Source organism: Taurulus bubalis (assembly GCF_910589615.1).
Source record: "Taurulus bubalis genome assembly, chromosome: 20".
Classification (NCBI taxonomy): Eukaryota; Metazoa; Chordata; class Actinopteri; order Perciformes; family Cottidae; genus Taurulus; species Taurulus bubalis.
This window is the reverse complement of record NC_136608.1, coordinates 14277726-14298271: the sequence shown is the minus strand read 5'-3', so window position 1 is coordinate 14298271 and position 20546 is coordinate 14277726. Positions and strand designations below refer to the sequence as shown.

At 39.5% G+C, this 20546-nt stretch overlaps 3 protein-coding genes across 3 annotated transcripts; 2 read left to right on the top strand and 1 right to left on the bottom strand.

Moving 5' to 3' along the window:
- The first annotated feature begins 803 nt into the window (after nt 1–803).
- On the top strand, nt 804–6936 carry atp6v1e1b (ATPase H+ transporting V1 subunit E1b). The gene is made up of 10 exons (XM_079236175.1): nt 804–905; nt 1027–1088; nt 2360–2425; nt 3465–3574; nt 3782–3848; nt 3967–4056; nt 4373–4441; nt 4687–4781; nt 4870–4957; nt 6172–6936. Exons 2-10 carry the CDS (start codon nt 1056–1058, stop codon nt 6232–6234), a joined length of 681 nt encoding a protein of 226 aa, XP_079092301.1. The 5' UTR covers nt 804–905; nt 1027–1055; the 3' UTR covers nt 6235–6936.
- A 613-nt stretch (nt 6937–7549) lies between these two features.
- Nucleotides 7550–12929, top strand: ada2b (adenosine deaminase 2b; the record flags this gene model as incomplete). Its single annotated transcript, XM_079235895.1, has 9 exons — nt 7550–7778; nt 8559–8778; nt 8869–9079; nt 9150–9277; nt 10636–10726; nt 10799–10907; nt 11000–11157; nt 11362–11564; nt 12554–12929. 9 exons carry the CDS (start codon nt 7550–7552, stop codon nt 12639–12641), a joined length of 1437 nt encoding a protein of 478 aa, XP_079092021.1. The 3' UTR covers nt 12642–12929.
- Nucleotides 12930–12949: 20 nt separating this feature from the next.
- LOC306752168 (putative polypeptide N-acetylgalactosaminyltransferase 8) lies at nt 12950–18739 on the bottom strand (the record flags this gene model as incomplete). The annotated part of the gene is made up of 11 exons (XM_079235893.1): nt 12950–13084; nt 13200–13367; nt 13438–13533; nt 13976–14113; nt 14196–14381; nt 14513–14627; nt 15894–16091; nt 16170–16353; nt 16936–17102; nt 17765–18002; nt 18529–18739. The coding sequence occupies 11 exons, from the start codon at nt 18737–18739 to the stop codon at nt 12950–12952; spliced, it is 1836 nt and encodes a 611-aa protein (XP_079092019.1).
- Nucleotides 18740–20546: the final 1807 nt, after the last annotated feature.

Genomic DNA, 20546 nt, shown 5'->3' with positions numbered 1-20546 from the left:
TAGAATAATTCTAAACGGTCTAGTTTATGTCAGCATTGGCCTTCCGAGGTTCAGGGCTGATTTACAGCTAGATGGCAATCGTGCCTATTTTTTAAATAAATTTGGTAAGAAATGTCATTATTAATACAAGCATTGAATACAGTAAGCATGATTCAATTTAGTGATAAAAAACACATGTTGAAGTGTGCATTGCAGAAAAATTACTACTCAACATAATTATTTAAATACATTAGAAACTATTAAAAATACTGTATGCAAAAAATTATGTTCACGATGAACTAACTATTGAAAAATAATTAAGTATCATTGCCACTACATCTTACACCAGATTAAATGATATACATTTTAGTTTGTAAACTTAAATATAAATAAATAAATATCTTGATGAAAAAAACAGACCAAATTAAAATTAAATCTGGTTTTGTTATGACCAGATTAAATACAACATGTATATATAGAGAATATATAGAGAGATCAAACTACATCAAGAAAATGTTGTTATGTAAAATAATATATGACAACATTGTTTATCAATGAATGGTTCATTTTTCTTAATTTGTATAGCTAAATTACTAAATGCTTTTAAGGGAAAAGGGGAAAATAATCCAAACAAAATCAAAGCAAATGTAAATAAAAACAATAAGATAATGTATATTGTACACATGTAGTATTTCCAATACATATATCCATATGCAGTATAACTAAATGAGCCAGAAAATGATAAATACTACACAAAACCTATTTTTCTGCACTAGAATAAACCCGTCTCTTGTTCTAGCTCCTGATTGGCTGCGCAGCCGGAAGTAAACATCATGTGACGTTGCAGATCAGCTGATCCTCCGTAGACATCTTTACGAGTCACGACTGCAGCGATTAATTCATACCTCTTCGTCGGTGATTTTCGGGTAAATAAACCTACATTCAAAGCTTTTACTCCACGATTAACATCTCTTAGTTGTTAGTGAAGCTGTCTTTTATTCCGCAGTTGTTGTATTTTGTGTGTTTTATCGTTATTTTTCCTCGTAGGCCCGCGCGGACCTTTAACAGCTGCAACCATGGCGCTCAGCGATGCCGACGTTCAGAAGCAGGTAATGAGGCGATTTAACCTTCAGAAATGTCCCCGTTCATCTAACACTCGTCGGTATCTGTGAGAGGAGTCTTCACGTTGCCAATCGTGCTGTTAACACACTTCTAACCTGTCTAATAGCGGCAGCGTGTGTGTGGAGGAGATGACATTGGGGGAGCTGCAGTAGGTTAGAACCCATATCAACACAAACCAGATAAAACACGTTATTTAGGGGTTTTTTACTGGTGGATTTGTTGGTAAAAATGCTAGTTAAACCGAAATAAGCAGCCGTTATATGACGCCAGTGCAGAGGATGGAAGTTATGGCTGAGACGTCGAGGTTCATATTTCCAAACGATCACATGATGAACACATGCCGTCAGTCTGATGAGGAACTGGGAGTGACTGAGCCACTGTGCTGGGACTCACTGGAAATAACCTGCGGGGAAAAGGCTGCAGGAGTCTTTGCAAATGTTAGAAGTTTGGGTCTTGTGTTTATCAGTGGTGGAATGAGATTTTAATTAGGAATGCATTAGAGGTGCATGTACTTTATGCAGCTTCAAACTTCTGCTCATCTATATCTGAGAGGGACATATTATACTACATCCGTCTGACACCTTTCAGATTACATTTTCGTCCCATTTTAATATAAAGGGAACACCTTGTACCTCCAGAAATGGTGACTTTTAATGTGTGTTCCTGTATGGGATGATCAAATCTGCTTACTTCTTAAGATACATTATTTTAAAAGCCTCTTGGATCCGTCTGGGAAATTTAGCTCATGACAAGTTGATGTGTTTCTCGCACGACAACGACGCTGCAAACATGTGATGATCTTCTACATCTACACAGTAAAATGCAACGTGCACATTAATGCAGCAGGAATATGAATCCAGGAACATTATAGTAGAGCTAAAACTGACATTTTACTGCACAATCAATACATATATTTACTGAAGTAACATTTAGAATGCAGTACTTTTTCTTTGTATTTTCACAGTGTGATATGAGTAGTTTTGCTTAAGTAAAGGATCTGAATACTTCTTTCACCAGTGACATGCATATTACTCACCACGGTGATAAAGTCAGTCAGCAGAGTCCGTTCACAGCAGGGTGAGGATTCATCTCTGGGGTTCATTATGAGAGAGGTGACACTTTGCAGTGCTTATAGTTCTCACTTCAGAAGGAACAATGCTTCATGGTGACGATGTGTGCATTTAAAACACTAGAAATGTCAGGAATGGGTTATTTTTGTGTCTTCTGTGTCATTAATGTTTCTTCTTCCTGTCTGCAGATCAAGCACATGATGGCCTTCATTGAGCAGGAGGCCAATGAGAAGGCGGAGGAAATTGATGCAAAGGTAAAATCATTGCAGTCAAACTGAACAGACTAGAATGAATAATTAATTCGTCCTTCTTTTAGAAGTTTTGGGAAATTTATGATTTTATTAGTTAGTTAACAGTAGAGAGAGGAGAGAGAAATGCAGAAAAAGAAAATAGTTTAAACTCATTATTTGATTGGTTGATTTCACATTAAAGAGAACTTTACAAGTGAGTGTAATGTGTTCAAGTCCTCACCATCATTTCCTGTTTGAGACTCACCACTAGGGGGCGGTAAAGGCACAGTACGTGTTGACTGGCAGATTTACACCTGACATGTAATTGACATTTTTCTTTAAAAAATATGGCCTTTAGTAATATTACCATATGAGGTAATAACTTGTATTCCTTTATTGTTTATTTTTCATTTAACTGGAATAGGGTTTGTAGTTTTGATTTATTTTTAATTATATTTTATAATTTGTTGATTTAAAATGTTCTTAAGAACATTTAAAAAGTGCTCTATAAATAATAGACCATTATTATATTCATAAATGTATTTTTTTTTAAATATTCTAGCAGGCCCATCAAATTGTTTAATAGAAATGAATCGGCAACTACTTTAATAATAGATCAATCTTTTATTTTAAAAAATAATTATTTTATATTTGTGTTTATTATTGTTTATGATAAATTGTGGGCATTTTCACTGTTTTATTAACAATTGATTGATGAACTAATCCTCAGTTCCAACCGTAGTTATTTATTTAATAAAACCCAAAGTGTGTAGGTTGTTTTTTGCCATATTTATACGTTAAAATGGTAACGTCTTTCAAATGTTGTCATTTATTCACACCACTACAAAGGGACCAATCAGTGTAATATTTTTAAATGACATAACACACAATTCAAAATCCATTCACCCGTCAACTATAACATAACAAATGAAACCTTTAAAGCGACCGATCGTCATCGTGACATCCAGCAGCAATGTTCTTGTAAAGATGAACAGATTTCTGATCACAAAATCAGTGTTAGGATGCAGGATTCCCGCTGAGTGAACTGTGTCTCCTCCCGCAGGCAGAAGAAGAGTTCAACATCGAGAAAGGCCGGCTGGTCCAAACTCAGAGGCTGAAGATAATGGAGTACTACGAGAAGAAGGAGAAGCAGATCGAACAGCAGAAGAAAATGTGAGTCACGGCTGGAAATCACAGGACTCATCGAGTCCTCCCTTCCTTTACTCCGGCCTTTTTTAAGAACAAAGATGTGTATGCGTGACGCAGAGTCTCCGTGACTTTATTTAGTCTCTTCGTCCCACAATGACTCTTTTGTAACAAACATAATGCCACTTCGAAGTCTAAAGGGCCCAACGTGTGTGTCATTTGTCTACTTAACAGTCAAATGTCAAACCTGATGAACCAGGCTCGACTGAAGGTGCTGAAGGCCCGGGATGACATGATCTCGGTGAGCAGCCGTATCCTCCTATCATCACGGGAAGAAAGAAACTCTCAGATGTTATGTACAGAAGAGAGAGCGAGGATTGTGTAAATAATAGAAGCCCTGTGTGTGTTTGTGCCCTCAGGAAATGCTGAGCGAGGCCCGCCAGCGGCTCGGGAACGTCGCAAAAGATCCAGCCAGGTATCCCGGTCTTCTGGACGGATTGATCCTACAGGTGAGTTCCCACCCTCAGCTCCTTCACGGCCAGGTACAGCCCTGCAGGAGCTTTTTGTTTTGGAGACTTGACAGGCGTTTCTGTTATTTCGTCCACCCGGTTTTATCCGCCTGGGTACTAAATAGAAACGTCCAACTCGTTACAATGCAGCAGAAGTGCATCCTCCAAACTAACGTCAGAACCTTCATGAAGGAGGATGGTTGCATCAGATTGCATTGTTTTTTAGCGAGGTGTGCCTAATAAACTGGCTGTTCAGTAGGAGGTGCTGATATTACAAACTGAGTATTGATATCCCTTTCATCATCTTTCCCATCAGGGATTATATCAGCTTCTGGAGACCAAAGTGACTATTCGCTGCCGTAAAATGGACATTCAGATGGTACAGGTGAGTCAATCAGCGACCGTATTTTCATATTTACGTATTTAACGTTTATCCATTTCAAAATCAGATTCTTCATATGCACATACAAGGAATTTGAATTTAAGAACAATTTATGGGAAGATATAACTTAAAGCTGGACAAATATCGTTAGATAGTACATGCATGTTGGTTAAAAATAGGTGTAAATAAATCAAATTTGGTGGCTCCTTTTTAAAATCAGTTGACATCTGACTTGCATTTGGACCCAGGCATCCATCCAGAGGAATATTCCCATCTATAAAGCGGCGGTGAAGATCAACATCGAGGCTCGCATCGACCAGGACAACTTCCTCTCCCCCGACATGTAAGCGGCAGCTCATTTGATCACCGAGTAAAAAGCTATTGGGTCGATTTTTTTCTCAATTTGATTTCTCTTGTTTTGACGTCTTCAGCTCTGGAGGTGTTGAGATCTACAACAGCAACGGGAAGATCAAGGTGGCCAACACCCTGGAGAGCAGGCTGGAGCTCATGGCTCAGCAGGTAGGAACACACCTCCTCTCCTCACACAGATTTAGCCTCCCTTTAGTCATCTATTTTAAATCCCCCTCTTCATTTATCTCATGTCTGCTATGTTCATAAGAATTATCATTTTAACGAGGAGTGCGGTCATTAATACATGAAATAAACAAAATTTTAGGGGAAATAAGCTTACTTTGGCTTTTATATTACCAAAAACTTTATTGTGCTGCAAGTGACATCCAATTTTATTCCTTATTTTAAAACTGTGTGGCTGTTTTTTTTGTCTTTCATTGTGAGACACTCGGTGAGGCTTTTCTGGTGAAACAAGGGTCAAATATATGCATAAACTGCTTTATTGGTCTAAAATTGAATTGCCTTTTTAAACGAGGGGTTTTGTCATCTGACAAAATGAGATTAGCGGAGCTCTCACTTTAGCCGCACTTTAAACTTTCTGCACGAGGAGATAAAAGTGACACCACTCGTAACGAGATGGAGGGCAGATGTTTTCTGGGCTTATATGCATGTGTGTGTTTCATTAGTGTATTGTTTGGTCTTATTGTTATATTATAAAACATTGTCTTTAAGTGTGCATAGTTTACATCATGTAATATAAAACAGAACAACATGTTCGTGAAACATTAATGAAAGAAGCTATGATAACTGTTAATAATCATTTTTATTAATAGTTTCATACTTTGATCTTTAGGTTCCATCTGATAATGTTTTCCAGATACATTCTATATAGTTCTTATGAGCAATTTTGTTTTAAAAAAACCCCAGAAACAATTAAAAAAGGTTTAATCAATGTCTTATATTTTGTCTTTGTATGTTTTATGATGTTAATATTTCATGAAAACGACTTGTTTAGTCTCAATAATACTTTCATAGCTAAAAATAAGTCAATTATATAAAAAAATAAAAACTGCAATCTCCTGTCAAATGTTTGTAGGTTTTACTTTCCTCATATTTTTCTAGTTATAAATAGAGCTGATATGTGAAATTCATTAATCTATTAGTTTATTGACAGATAATATTTTTTATGTATTTATTGTTTTAGCAATTATTAAAAAAAAAGTAGCAAACTTTCCCAAGCTGCAGATTCTTAGTTGTGAGCATTTTCAATATCTTCGGCTTTTGAACATTTTATACATTTTATAGACCAAACAATTAACAAAATAAATGATAATCTTTTACTTGCAGCCCTGCGTATTAACCATATGTGTCTGTGTTTGCAGATGATGCCTGAAATCCGAGTGTCTCTCTTCGGTGCCAACCCAAACCGCAAGTTCTTGGATTAAAGAGCGCCGCAGTACTAGAGGAAAAACTCTCCTTTGTAAATTTTATTTTGTCACATGAAAAGTCATTCCTCTGTCTGTGAAACGATATTTCCGATGCAAATAAGAGACGCATTGTTGTTGTGTGCTGTGTTGCTGTATTTTTCTGTGCATTAAGGGACGTGATAGGCGCTGCGGCTCGACGTTACAGAAGTGCATTGTGGGTACTGCACAGTTGTTTACTCTGCTGCTGCTGCTCCTCCTCCGAGGGTCTCGGTTTACACTGATTATTCAGGGGGGACGGGATCTGGTGATTGGCTGGATGTGTCGCAGGTTGCACTCCTAATCGGATCATGACGAACACAGCATCCGTGTCACAGTTCCTCATTAAACCCTCTACCCCGAATTCTATGTCGCATGGGGCATTGTGTTGCTAATGGACGCCTGCTCCAACCAATTACACAGAAAATAAATGGTATCCGTGAATCAGAGCTGAAGCCCGTACATGACCTTTCAGAGTTAATTTATTGATGTGTGTTATTCTGTCATGAATTAAAACGAGTGGGTGATATCATTCCAGAGGGTGCACCGTATGTATATGAGGTTTCCAGATTAAATTATACGTATGTGTGTATTTGTTTTTGTTCTTTTTTCTTTCTTTTTCGTTTGTGTGTCAAATTGAAGAGATGTGATATTGTGGAAATGTAAAACATAATAAAATATGAATCATTAGTAGCACTTTTCTGCTCTTTTTTTGGCTCAAACAATGTCTTCACATTTATTTTGCACTCATGCTTCATTGATTAGTTTATCACATGGTATTTGTTAGACCAAAATGCCCCGATTGTCCTTTTTGCTGACATCCTCAAACTGATAGCGGAGTCTTTTCGGAGACGGCTGAGGAGAGACACGGGACGCCAGGAGCTCCCTCTTCCTTGTAAGTATGTCATGTTTTAAAGTAGTTGGAGTTGCCTTTCAAAATGTTTCCTTTTTTAATTTAGTTCATCCTAATGATCTGAAGGTCGGTTGTCACTTTTCTCGGCTGATTTTATTTTTAACCTCTGAAAGCAAAGCGGTCCTGAATGGGCTGCATGTTGACCCTAAAACTAACTCAAATTAACTGACCCACTTTTCCGGCAAAGGGCTTAAATGACATTAGTGTGCGTCTCACAGAGTATTTCTTTCTTTACAGCTTCAAATACAGCAAACCTGCTCCTGTGGAGGGAGTGTGATGATGTTCTAATATCCTCCTGTGACACGTGAGGACATGATGACTGTCCTCTGCCGGACCCTGGTCACCTATGTGCCCCTCCTGTGGTTCGTAAGCGTGTGTGATGGGATGCCTGACCCCGCTCAGAGGGACCTGCTGATGCGGCAGGAGACGTCCAGACAGATGGGAGGCCGGGTGAAGCTGACGGCGGCCGAGCAGAAGCTGGACGTTCACCTCCGCCGTTTGAAGGAGCGAGAGATGTCTGCTGCACAGTTCCCTCCGGCTATCCACTTTTTCAAAGCGAAGCCTCTCATCCAGAAGAGTCCCGTCTTCAAGCTGCTGCAGGAGATGCCTAAAGGTGATTTCACAACTCACAACATTTGTTTTCTTGATTTGTTTTCCTTCATTTAGCTGCACAGTTGGGGCCACAGTGACATTTATTAAGATACAGTAACATGTGTAAACATATAAGAACCTGCAACTCAGGCTTTCTGTGATGATTTCCTGTAGCATTTTGTTTGATATATGCTGTGGCTGGAAGCTTCATCTCCAGCATGAACTAATATCACTGTTTTGAACTTGAGCATCTGCAAAATGTCACTTAAAGAGATGAAAAATGAAGACAAGAGGGGCACAATTCCTCAAACACAGATGACTAGAAAAGGACAATATCTATAAAACTACAAAGATATGGAAAGCAACTACAATGTTATGTAAAATGGCTACAAAGAGATACAAAATAACAATAAAGAGACGAAAAATGACTACAAAAAGACACAAAACAATTTTAAATATCTGCAAAACTACTACGAATGACCCAAAGAGATGAAAAATGAAAATATAAAAAGACTACAAAGCATTGTAAAATTACTTTAGATTAGATATTCCTTTTTTAGTCCCACAGTGGGGAAATGTACAGGATTATCGCAGCATTTGGGGTAAAAAATACTATTTATACTGTTTTAAACTAATGCAAAATTCAAATAAAACACATATATAGACACAAATTGTCCACAAAAAGACACAAAACAACTACAAAGACACAAAATGACCATAACAGATGTAACCAAGATCTTAATTGGGTGCGGCTGTCTGAGCTCAGCGAGTTTGAGGTTCTATCCGGTTGCTTTGACGTCAGGTGCCGCCCTCCACATCCACGCCTCCTCTCTGGTCGGCGTGGAATGGCTGGTGAAAAACGTCACCTACCGGCCTCGCTGCTACATCTGCTTCACCTGGGACAACTCGGTGCGCTTCTTCTTCTCCGACCGCCAGCCGTTCCCGCGATGGGACTGCTTCTACTGGCAGCTGCTGGAGACCCTGAGAGCCAGAATAGGAGACCCCACCGGCTTTGACAACAGGTTGAGAACGATGTCGCCTTCCCTTACACGTTTAAAGTCAAGATAAAGTGGGAGAACTTCACCCAGAATACTGTTTTTTTTCTTCTTCAGTTTAATGCAGCAGCTCACGCTGTTCACCGAGGATCCAGATGGTGAATACCCGAACCAAGAAGTTGTGTGGGAGAAGTTTGAGAAAGCCTTCATCGCAGCTGCTGGGCTCATCACCCACGCACCCGTGCTGAGGGACTACTTTTATCAGGGCCTGGAGGAGCTGCTGCACGACAACATCATGTATCTGGAACTCAGGAGCGGCCTGTCAGAGGTTTGTGCCCGTTCGATTGTCTGATCTCCGGCTCGCGGCCCATCTGACATTTTTCATTTGTGTGTTTCAGACGTACGAGCTTGATGGAACCGTTCACGATAAGGTCTGGACTCTGAAAACGTTTCAGGACGTCACAAGGACATTTAGAGCGGATCATCCGGACTTTCTTGGGGCTCGTGTCATCGTTTCTGTGCACAGGTACTGATGAGAGTTATCTCAGATTGTATTTAATATGAACATCACAGTATTGTTCAAATTGTAACATACATTTATGCACAAGGACCAAATGGGCTGTATTTATGGTTTAATTTTAATTCATTAACATTTCATTCTTGTAAAGCACTTTGTGAGTTGTGTTCTATGAGAGGTGCTCTGCAAAGTAAACATATTTTGTATCTTGTGGAGGATTTTACAGATATGTGGATATGTACTCTAGGGTATTAGGTTTTGCATTTTCAATTCAGGAGGTTGAAAATGGTTCAGCCTCGTGAATAGTCTGTAGTTTTTCCTCTAACAGAGAAGACTGACTGTCCAAATTAGGTCAATGTGACAGCGACCATTTATTTTGTCATGTGTGTTGACTCTACTGTAACAATTTCATTAAGCAGGAAAGGAGCTAGACCATGTTGGCATTTAGAAATAATAAGTTTTGATTTGGTATCTCTTTCAAAATAACAAAAAAAAGGTGCATAATAGTGGGGAAAAGTACCGTAGCCTTTGCTTGAGTGAAACTACTCGTAGAAAAATGTACCTAAAGTATTAAAAGTACTTATTATAAAGAGAAATGACCGCTTTGACTTGTATACTACTGTGTGTGTGTGTATGTGTGTGTATATATATATATATATATATATATATATATACACATATATATATATATATATATATATATATATATATATATATATATATATATATATATATATATATATATATATAGTAGAAGTATTACGAAGAACACTTAAATACCGTTACTCAAGTTGATAGTATGTAAATTGTGCCTCAAAAGTGTACAAAGTACATCGACCTACTTGAGTAAATGTACTGAGTTCCCCACAGCTGGCTGCTGATGTCATTTCACACAAATTGAATGGGTTGCCTTATGAATTAACAAAGTGGGAATCATGTGCCATCATTTCAATGCTCTGACTATGTGCCAATCTGGGCATAAAAAATAATTCTGTAACTATAATTCAATATGTCATCTCTTAACAACTTAGATTCCTGTTTTCTGGGTTATTAACGGGCCTCTCCACTAGTTTAGTAGCGCTCAACATCTGAGAACAGTTGTGTAACGTCTCCCAGTAAATGGGGTTGTGTTGGCGTCGGTAAATTGCTACTTGCACTGTTTTTATTCATTTTCGTCAACCGACATTTGAGCAAGGCGCAAACGGCTAGAAATGATTATTGAATACTCAGAAATCTGCTGAACCTCCACATAAGAAGATCGGCATCTCATAATGTAAATGTTTATGTGAAATGACACACTTTTTTTTGCTTGTGAGTCACATAGGGGATTGATTTGTGTGTCTGTAACTGTTGCTGCTTTCTTTCAGGGCTCTGAGTGTATCTGAGGTCAAAGCAGCTGTGAAAGAGGCCATTCAGCTACAAAAGGACTTCCCGGATGTCGTAGCAGGTTTTGACATGGTAAGAAGGAATCTGTCTTATTGCTATGATAGTTTAATTTCCCTTTATGCGAGCTGACATCGTGGTTTGCAGGTTGGCAGGGAGGACAGTGGACGCGCTCTTTGGTACTTCAGGGAGGCTCTTTCTCTACCGGCTGACCTGGGGGTCACGCTGCCGTATTTCTTTCACGCAGGGGAAACAGGTGATTAGATCAACATCATTGTTCCAGAACAAAACAGAGCATATACATCTTTTTTAATATACTTTGACTCCACGTTGTGTGTTTGCGCGTAGATGACGAAGGCACCGACGTGGATCAAAACATTCTTGACGCCCTTCTGTTCAACACCTCGCGCATCGGGCACGGCTTCGCTCTGGTGCACCATCCACTCGCCAAAGAGCTTTCCAGGAAAAGAAACGTGGCCGTGGAGCTGTGCCCGATCTCAAACCAGGTCAGACAACCTGTTAAATAAAAAAAGTATCTATACTGAATCCAAATGTCCACCATCAGGACTTTTGTAAAACAGTGTGACGAGGGTAAAATGCTCCTTGTGTGGATTTGGGCAGACCCCAGCACAATGAAGTCTGGACCTTTTTGGATTCATGCCTGTCTTCATATACAAAGCACCTGAATGAGTTTGACCTCTGACCCCTAGGTGCTGAGGCTGGTATCGGACCTTCGGAACCACCCTGCAGCCGTGCTGATGTCTGAGGGTCACCCGATGGTGATCAGCTCCGATGACCCGTCTCTGTTCGGCACCACGGGCCTCTCCTACGACTTCTATCAGGCCTTCGTTGGCATCGGAGGATTAAAAGCAAACCTGGGCACTCTGAAAGAGCTGGCTCTTAACTCCCTCAGGTGACCATCGCTTGATTTGATCTCTCATGTCCGTGTTTTAACCCATCAATCGTGGTTTTCAGTTTTATTGTCTACTTTTCAGGCATAAGTTTTTAAAGATGATATTATATATTTTTCTTAGTCAACAAATCCCATGAAACAAATTATTCATACTAAAATTGACCCGTTACTTAATTACAATGAGCATGTGCACTTTAGTGTATTTTATCTAAAATTACCCCAAACCAACTGTATTAATCCACAGCTGAAAAAGTCACTAATTACACTATTTACTCTCAAGACTTTAAATATGTGTTCAGTAGTAACAAATAATGACTGACAGACTCTTTGGTTTTGTTCTTTTTGGGGCATTGATTGACAACAAATGTAAAATATCACCGGACTTATCCTTTTGATTTAAAGTCCTCTTGCAGACCCTGAATCCCAAAGTTGCTAATTTAATGCAATATTATATAGTGATGACTAGTTTAATCTAATCCTGATAGTATTCTCAGTGACGACGGAGATTTAGGAGCGACGTCCTGGAGCCCGTTTCACCAAATTTGCAAACATTACATAATTTTAACAAACAAGCGACATACTTGTGACCCATGCACGAATCACACATCTTTCAATTGCAAACAATCAAGTTGCAGACACAATATGCAACTTCTGTGAAAGCAGTGCCCTCAAAATTGCTTTTGTGAAAAGGGAGTCCTGAACGGAAACATTTTATATTCTAAGAAACCACCAAATTCATCATATTTGCTTCCAGTTTGTTTGAAACTGTAGCAGCAAAAGAAAACCTCTTAAAAGAACCAGAGGTGACAAATGTTGATTTTGTGATTTCCTCATCAGTTCCACATCAGAAATGAAGGTATTTATACTTCTGCTAGACTTTGGAACCAGTAAAATACGATTTCTAGCGTGGGGTGGAAATATTTATTTTCATCCAACAACTAACCTTTTACAAATACTCATATTCAACGACGGGGGTCTTCTGCCTGCAGGTACAGCTCCCTGCCGGCTCATCTGAAGGACACGGGTCTCGCCATGTGGCAGAAAAAATGGGACGCCTTCATCTTTAATCATTCGTGACAACCAAACCGAATCCTGTCCCACTCCAAGGATGATTGGGATCTTCCCGTATTTAAACAATTCAAGGAGTTCAAAGCTGTCCAGTCATTTTTGTATTAAAAAACAAACAAAGAAAAAGGCATGTCATATTCTTTGGCAAATACAAGAATTAAATGGTAATATTCCACAATTTTTCTTGCAGTTTGACTCTTGGATCCATGTCATCTGGTGCAAAATGTAAAGTCATCCCAGATCGCTCTCTAAGAGGCAGTGTTGTGCAACAACGGTTCATTTGTGATCTTGCCGTCTCTGCCCTGCCCGCCATGCTTTCAGTGCTCTTTCATGAGATGTTGTATCTTCCAGCTCTGACCAGTGCACTGCTGAACACCAAGTTTGTAATAGCCGTCATCACCCTTCACCAGTTCCAGGCATCTCTTCGTTTCTCTGTTCTGGATGGGTCCACCCTGGGGGGGGGGGGGGGGGGGGGGGGGGGGGTGATAACAACAATAAAACATGTATTTTTCTCCAAACAGACCAACTTCTTTGGTGTAGAGTTATATTTAAATCTGCAGTAGTAACCTGTTTAAAATCCCACAGCATGTGGAATTTCTTCTGCTTGACTATTTTGCACTCGTAGAGTCCCGGGTCGGCTCCAGTGCCGGTGTCCACCAGGCAGCGGTTGCTGTTGTACTTATGAGACTTGATTCCACCGATGTAGAGTTGTCCGTTGGTGCGATAATAACAGTTCTACACCAAAGAACAATGATTATTATCATTAAATACAGTCTGTGTGCATGCAGTGACTCTCTGCACATACCTGAGGTGAGTAGTGGTGACACCCATATATAATGGGCGTGTTCCCAGGCATTGGGCCTTGGTCAATACAGACATCCAGCTTCAGACTATTGATCAGCTGCCAACAGAAAAGAGAGTGACACTTTAAAGCAAACATTAGAAGAAGTAGCGTTACAAAAACAATCATCTAGCCCTGCAACTTTAGAGGCTGCAGCTCTGAATGCATTTGGATGGAAACATTAATGTTTTTGTTAAGAAATCCCTTTAAGCCCAAAAGCATGGAGTTCGTGCAGACCTTCCTACATGGACAGATGACTAATGTATGGCGATGTGCTTTATAAAGCCCAAAAGGTTGGGAACCAATAACATACATGATGATCCTAAACCAAATATGTTGGGATTTGCTATAAATATCCTAATGTCTTGAATGATTGAGTCTTCAACAATCAATTAAATAGCGAAAAATATATAAAATGTGTTCAAGTAAACCTAAACAAAGCCAACAAAGAAAGACCTGCAGATTCAGACTTCAAATGCAGTCTGATATTGTTTCTGCTCACCACTCCATAGCCCAGCAGGTCGCCCAGAGGGTCCAGCATGGGGTAAACGTTATCCAGATACCACTGAAAGGGCTTGCAATTCAGACTCGCCCTCAGCTTTTTCCTCTCTGACACATCCCCAATGTCTATCCCATGTTTCTGTGGAAAAGGGCCACAAAAAAAATTGTTTGAATAAGAGGTACAACATGTATGCGATGACCAAGTCGGTGTCACGCCTCACCTCGAGGGGAAGGTTCCAAGCAATGTTGACGTTGTATTTATATTCATCCATCCAAACCTCCGCCACCCTCAGTGCATTACGCCTCATCATGTCACTCAAGTCTGGGAGGTAAGGCTTCATGGCCCGCTCGACGTGGGCGATTTTAGAGCAAGGTATAACCTCTATGCTTCCTCCACACAGCCACACCTGCCAAAAAAACAATGGAATACTAAACAACCAGTCGACAGCAAGCTTGATACGTTTTTTCAAGGTGAAATGTGTTTTTCAGACTATTTATAGCGTTTAAAGTGACTTTGAAAACACCCTGTGACTCTCACCCGGATGCCGAGCTCCACATTCTCCCCACCGTATATTTTCATTCCCCCGTCAAGGCTTCCGATCTCTCCAAAGAACTTGCGATCAGCCACAAGAATCCCCATGATGGAGGGGCTCCTGAGGACAGGATTAGACACAGAAAGAGCCTGAGGTACTTCTTCATCCATCGTCAATGCATTTTAGATACAAGAGTAATTAGTAAGGTCAAAGACTTTGAGATATCTGATATCTTCTCCCACCAGGGCAAAGATTTTAGAAATGCTGAAGGTCATGATGTCAAAAGGTTGCTGACAAATACAAAAGCTGTGTCGCAGTTTCACCTTCAGAATAAGAGATGCTTTTAACAAAAAGGAAAGATGAATGAATGAATATATACTTTATTAATCCCCAAGGGGAAATTTCGTGTCGAGTAGCAGCCATTTACACAGAAAATAAAAGATAAGATATAAAAACAGGGATGAAAGATATACAATAATACTAATAAAAAGATAAAAAAATAATAAAATAGCGGATGAAAGAAAGAACAGAGTATTAATTTAGGAATTAAATTAAACAGTAGAAGTGCAAGAATGTATGTGCATATTAAGTGTGTGGTGTAAATAAAAACAACAACAAACAATAGGAGAGTTAGATAACCATAAACATGTACAGTGGTTAATCCACAGAGGATCTGGCAAGCGGTGGATTAACCACTGTACATGTTTATGTTATCTACACTTCACACATTATATTACATACATTATTTGCATTTTTATACTCTCCTATTGTTTGTTGTTCTTTTCACTCGCTCTTAAAAGGCCGGAGCAATCAGTGCCAAACTAATTTAATGATTGAGGCTTATGCTTAAAATTACAAAAGGTTATGTTAATAAAATTAGGGAGGCGCCATCACCATGAAGAAAATCAAACCGCACCGGTCTGTAGGTTTTAGATTGAGGCTTTGCATGCTGTTCTAGACAAACAATCCGTCAAGCGGCTATAATGTTTACCGGCGTGAAAGGAGCCGTGAACCCTAGTAGACAGTTTGATGTCAGTTAGTCTGTTGACACTGTACACATTGCTCAGTGTGGTCAAAACATGTCACTCTGGCACGTCTACATTATGCAATGAATTATGTCCATGAAAGCTCCCGGAAAGTAAAAAAAAAAAAAAAAAAAAAAAAAAGGGAAGTATTTTGGTCTAAGCTGAATGTCACGATACGTGCACGTTTCTCGTGCACGTGTCTCAAAATTAATGTCCCAGTTTTTTTAGAATAACTTAAATGTGAGTGGTAATGATCCAACTCAGGAAATCACATTTCCCAAACTATTCCTTTAGGTGTGAAAGTACAGTCCGTCTTTGTGTGCGTACGATTTGTGAGAATGATTATTATTTTTAAACTTACTTTCCAGGCTGTGAATCGTCCTTTAGAGCGTACCACTCGGGCCTGAAGGACTCGTACATGCACCACAGAGCCCAGTCGAAGGCATCTGCCGCAGGCATGTAGGGAATCAGGGTCAAGTCATCAAATTTGACGTTGTCAAACACTGGCGTCAATATCACGGTGCGGTCCTCTTTAATCCGAGCCAACAGCGGCTCTGCCCTGGACACACAGTGACAGTTAGACGTCATATTGGAAGAGCGCAGCGAATACAACCAAGCCGGGACAACTCAAACCAACCATTGCACATGGACTTCTATGTGAGCATCCAAGATGGCCACCACGTCCCCCACAGCGGCCCTCCATCCCGACAGTCTGGCCTGGGTGAGGCCGAGCTGCTTGGAGTGCCTGACTTTCTTCAGCAGGCCCGGACGCTCCTCGTGGATGAAGTCGATGTATTCATCCAGTTTCTCCTTTAAATCCTCTGCAGAAAGTAGAGAGTAATCTAAGGTGTAGATGCCGTCTAATTGGTACTATAGTTATGGCAATTTGATATATTTAGTTGTATTTCACAACTGTTATACAAGCGGTTATTGTTACTGCCGGCATTGGGTGACTCGTCATGCAGCAGCTGCTTGATGGTGAACACTCCCTTATCTGTCATTAAGTAATAAAGCACTTCTGTGGAATTGTCATAAATTTAGGGCAGGACGGATACCTGTATGTCATGTGACCACGACCTGAAGCAGGATGTTCCAATACGGCTCCATCCTTGTTCACTCGCTCTATAAACTCAGTATGGATCATTGCGACTCTGTATAACTGGGCCTCTTCTGGCTAGAATACATTATTTCACAAATAAGTTATATTTAGCGATGTAATGTCACATTCCTTCAGTTGAAGCCACATGGCAATTCACTTTTTTTCAAGTTTGATTGTTGGTGATGAGCACGGTCAGTCAATAAAAATACTCTGATGCAGGTATCTGAAGTCAGGGATAAGAGAGCGAATATCTTTAAAAGCCCAAATCCCCCCTGCGAGTACAAGATGGAGCCGGCTGACGTACCATTACTGCTGTGGTCGTCCACCAGTATGATTTCTTTCAGCAGCCGAGCTGGCGTTTTGTCGATGATGCTGCGGACCGCCCTTTTGATGATAGAAAGAGCTTCATCCAGGTAAATTAAAATGACGCTGATGGAAGGCAGATCCTCTGGGTACTTTTTTTCAGCACACCTGGAAGAGGTTTGAATAAAACCAATTACATTTTTGTGGAAAACGTAGGTATTGACGCTGACATTTTTTTAATGCATTTTCAAATGTTAATTGACAAATTTGTATGACTACATTAAAAAGTTTATCTTAGGGCTGCAACCAACTATTAGTGAATTAATTGAATCATCATTTGGTTCATAAAGTGTCATATAATTAGAGAAAACATGTTAATTTATTTTAAGTTGAAATTTTCTCGTTGCTGGTTTTGTCTCGCCTGCTATTTAGTTTGCTGTCATTAAAAACTAAGAAAACCAGCAATCGTTCACATTTTAAAAGTTTCTAAAAAAGAGTTTTGCCATTTTTTTGCTTAAACAAATAACTGATTATCAAAATTGTTGCAAATTAATTTTCAGATCATTTAACCAACCACTGATAATTTAAGATATCGAGACTGAAAAGACAAGTTGGGTGCTCACCTCACGTTCATTCAGCCTGATTTTTTGAATAGTAAAGTGGAAATCATATTGCTTTTTTAGAGCAAATTCATTTGGGCCACTGAGAAAAGTTTAAAAAAGTCATTTGCGTCTCGTATAATGAGGCATATGCCACACTTGCCACAGGCAAAGCTGTGAGCACACCTCTGTGTGCGACAGGTGTGGTCGGGTACAGGAAGCTGCAGTCACCTGAGGGGCCTGGTGTCGGGGATCTCTCTGTTGAGGGGCAGCCGGTCACTGAGGAAGACGTTGTATCCGTAACTCTGAAACAACGTCTCGGCCTCCTTCTGCTCCTCCTCCGACAGCTCATCGCCCCACTTTCTGAACAGAGCCGAGTTTGGGTACATCTTCCTCACCACCTTCTTCAGCGTCTTCCCCACTACGATATTGTCTTTCTCTTTTCTTTCTAGTTTATTCATCAGGTTGACTGTTGATAAAAGAGAGAAAAAAACGTTTTATTATTATTCCATTTTGCGTGCATATGGCAGATGTACAACAGGCGCCCCTCTCTGAAACATAAATAAAGGATGAATCTTATCTTACAAGTCAATATCTTTGCACTGGTGTGGTTTAACATGAGGAGCCCAATTACCTGTTTAAACAACGTTAACTATATTGACACATGTTCTTTAGTGCTTGTTCATCCATTCAACATAGTTTCCGGCTGAAGTTGACCTAAGAATTGATTTGGTGATTTGCAGGCAAGTCGGTTTGAAAAGTTAAAGTTAATGAATCTATAAATATATTAACCAAACTTACATTTGCAGCTATTTTGATATTAGCAAATAAAATAAAAAATGTAATACTGATTTAGACATCTACAGACTTGCAAATCACCACATCAATGCACAAGTATTTTAAACTCAACAACATCCAATGTATTTAGCTGAAATCAAGTTGTGTGTTTTAAATCAAAGAAGCAGGACAGAACCAGCTGTTGTGCTGAGACTCACGCAGCCCGTTGATGTCGTTTTCCATCTTGTCCATCCTCGTGAGTATTCCCTTTCCCCTGATGGAGTCATTGTGGTGGGCCTTCTCCAGTCTCTCCGAATGGGTATGAACCTCCTGCTTGATGGAGCCGAGGTACAACAGAGCAGCAGCCGTGGCAAAGGCCAGAAGCAATCCTTTAACCCAGCCAGACCTCATCCTGGTGCTTCTCTGCATGGCAAAGGTTTTGTTTCACCTTGCATTAAAAAAAAACACAAGGAAGAAAGTCGTTCCCTGCCTTTAATTGTCGGTGCTCACTCTTTCTCCCCACCCTCTACACACAGACCATTACACTCTTACTCAAATAAAGTCAAGCACAATGAACCACCGTCACCATGTTATCTGATATCCTGAGGTTCACCACAGATCTGTTGGAAGTGTAGTTTTCAGCCTGGGTTTCACTCTTCATTTCATTCCACCAGGTGTAAATAATCAGCTGTTGTTAACTGGGAAGGCTAGAAAACCAGCAGTACTCACTCTGCAGGGAACAGGACTGGCATTACTGTTGTGTGTCAACAACCTTGTTCTTCCAGTCCGCTGACAGCATATCATCCAGCTGACAAGCGGGCTGTTTTTTTAGCTTTGATAATGCTGAGAACAAGATTTTTTTTTTTGTCGAAAGACAGAAAAATCATACAGGATTCATCCAATCCACATCATGTTCCCCTTTTATCCTATGATGCTCCCATCGCATTTTCCAATAAAAGTAGAAAAATTCATCAGTTAAAAGATTATATGTACTTCTAGATACATTAAAATACCATTTATGCATATTTATGTGAAAATAAATTGTACACAGAATAGCGGAAGATAAAATAAACACAAAAGTGAAGCTTTATCCAAGTAAAACTGGCTCTTAAATGTTCTGTGAACCGCTATCTTTGTCTTTGTCACATGTACCAAATCAAATTGTGTTTGTATCTTACCAAACAAAGTATTTTTCTATTTCAAAAAGAGAAGCGAAAAGAATATTAAATTCATGTTCTGTGTTATTTAGACGGCACATTGAGCAAGTTAAAATGTCTTATTCCGGCTTGTCAGATGGCAGCACCCAGTTTCTTTTCAAAAGATTATTTTAAAATTTTATATATTATCTTCTTATAAATCATATGCGAATAGTCAGTAATAATATAATAGTCAATACAATTGCATCGCAGGTTTGGCACGGTTTTATCACATCGACAAACAGGCGAATGTTGATCTTTCATTATCACAAAAAACCCACACAACTGAATCACAAAATGCACACACCCTAGATCAAGACTTAAATACACTTACATGTATTAATAAGTGTTAGCTTTTTTGTTCGCCTGATTTTCATATGACTTGCCAGCAATCAGTCGACAAACAAGCGAATGTTGATCTTTCCTTAATCCCCAACTTTGGTGCACCTAAAAAAATGTAATAGCTCTGTTTTGACATTCACACATATAATTAAACTCTGCCATCATATTTAAAACAACAAAAAAAGTTTTGTTGATGTCATGGTAGATTAAATCCTTTGTTTTGTTATTATTATTCTTATAAGTATTTTTTACAAGCAGCGGTTGATTAAAGCATGTGGTTGGCACATGTCTTAGGTTATATAGCAACATATCAATGGCTTCCATGTGCCAGCTGTTGAACCAAAAACAGGACACACATCCTTGTACTGACACATCACCAACCATTCCTGTAGCTGTACAATGTATTATTGTATGGATAAAAAAGGTTCAACCCCCTCATTTGCTAGGAAGCACTTCAGTGTCCAGAATAACAATACAACTTTGTTATCGGGCTTTGCACTGAAACAGCCCCATCAAACGATAACAAATACCGCCAATACCGTCTCATCCGCAGATCACGGCCATCTTAAAAATGGATTTAATATCTCCTGGAGACAGTATTCAAAATTAAACTTGTTTTACATTTTATTTCATATATATGTACACAATATACAGACTTTGCACACAATGTGGAAAAAGGGGAGATGATGAGGCTTTAA

Bases quoted from the DNA above. Each gene is read 5' to 3' on its own strand.
- atp6v1e1b (XM_079236175.1), top strand. From the start codon at position 1,056: ATGGCGCTCAGCGATGCCGACGTTCAGAAGCAG. The intron at 3,575-3,781 runs GTGAGTCACGGC...TCTACTTAACAG, and splicing joins ATCGAACAGCAGAAGAAAAT to TCAAATGTCAAACCTGATGA. The intron at 3,849-3,966 runs GTGAGCAGCCGT...TTGTGCCCTCAG, and splicing joins CCCGGGATGACATGATCTCG to GAAATGCTGAGCGAGGCCCG.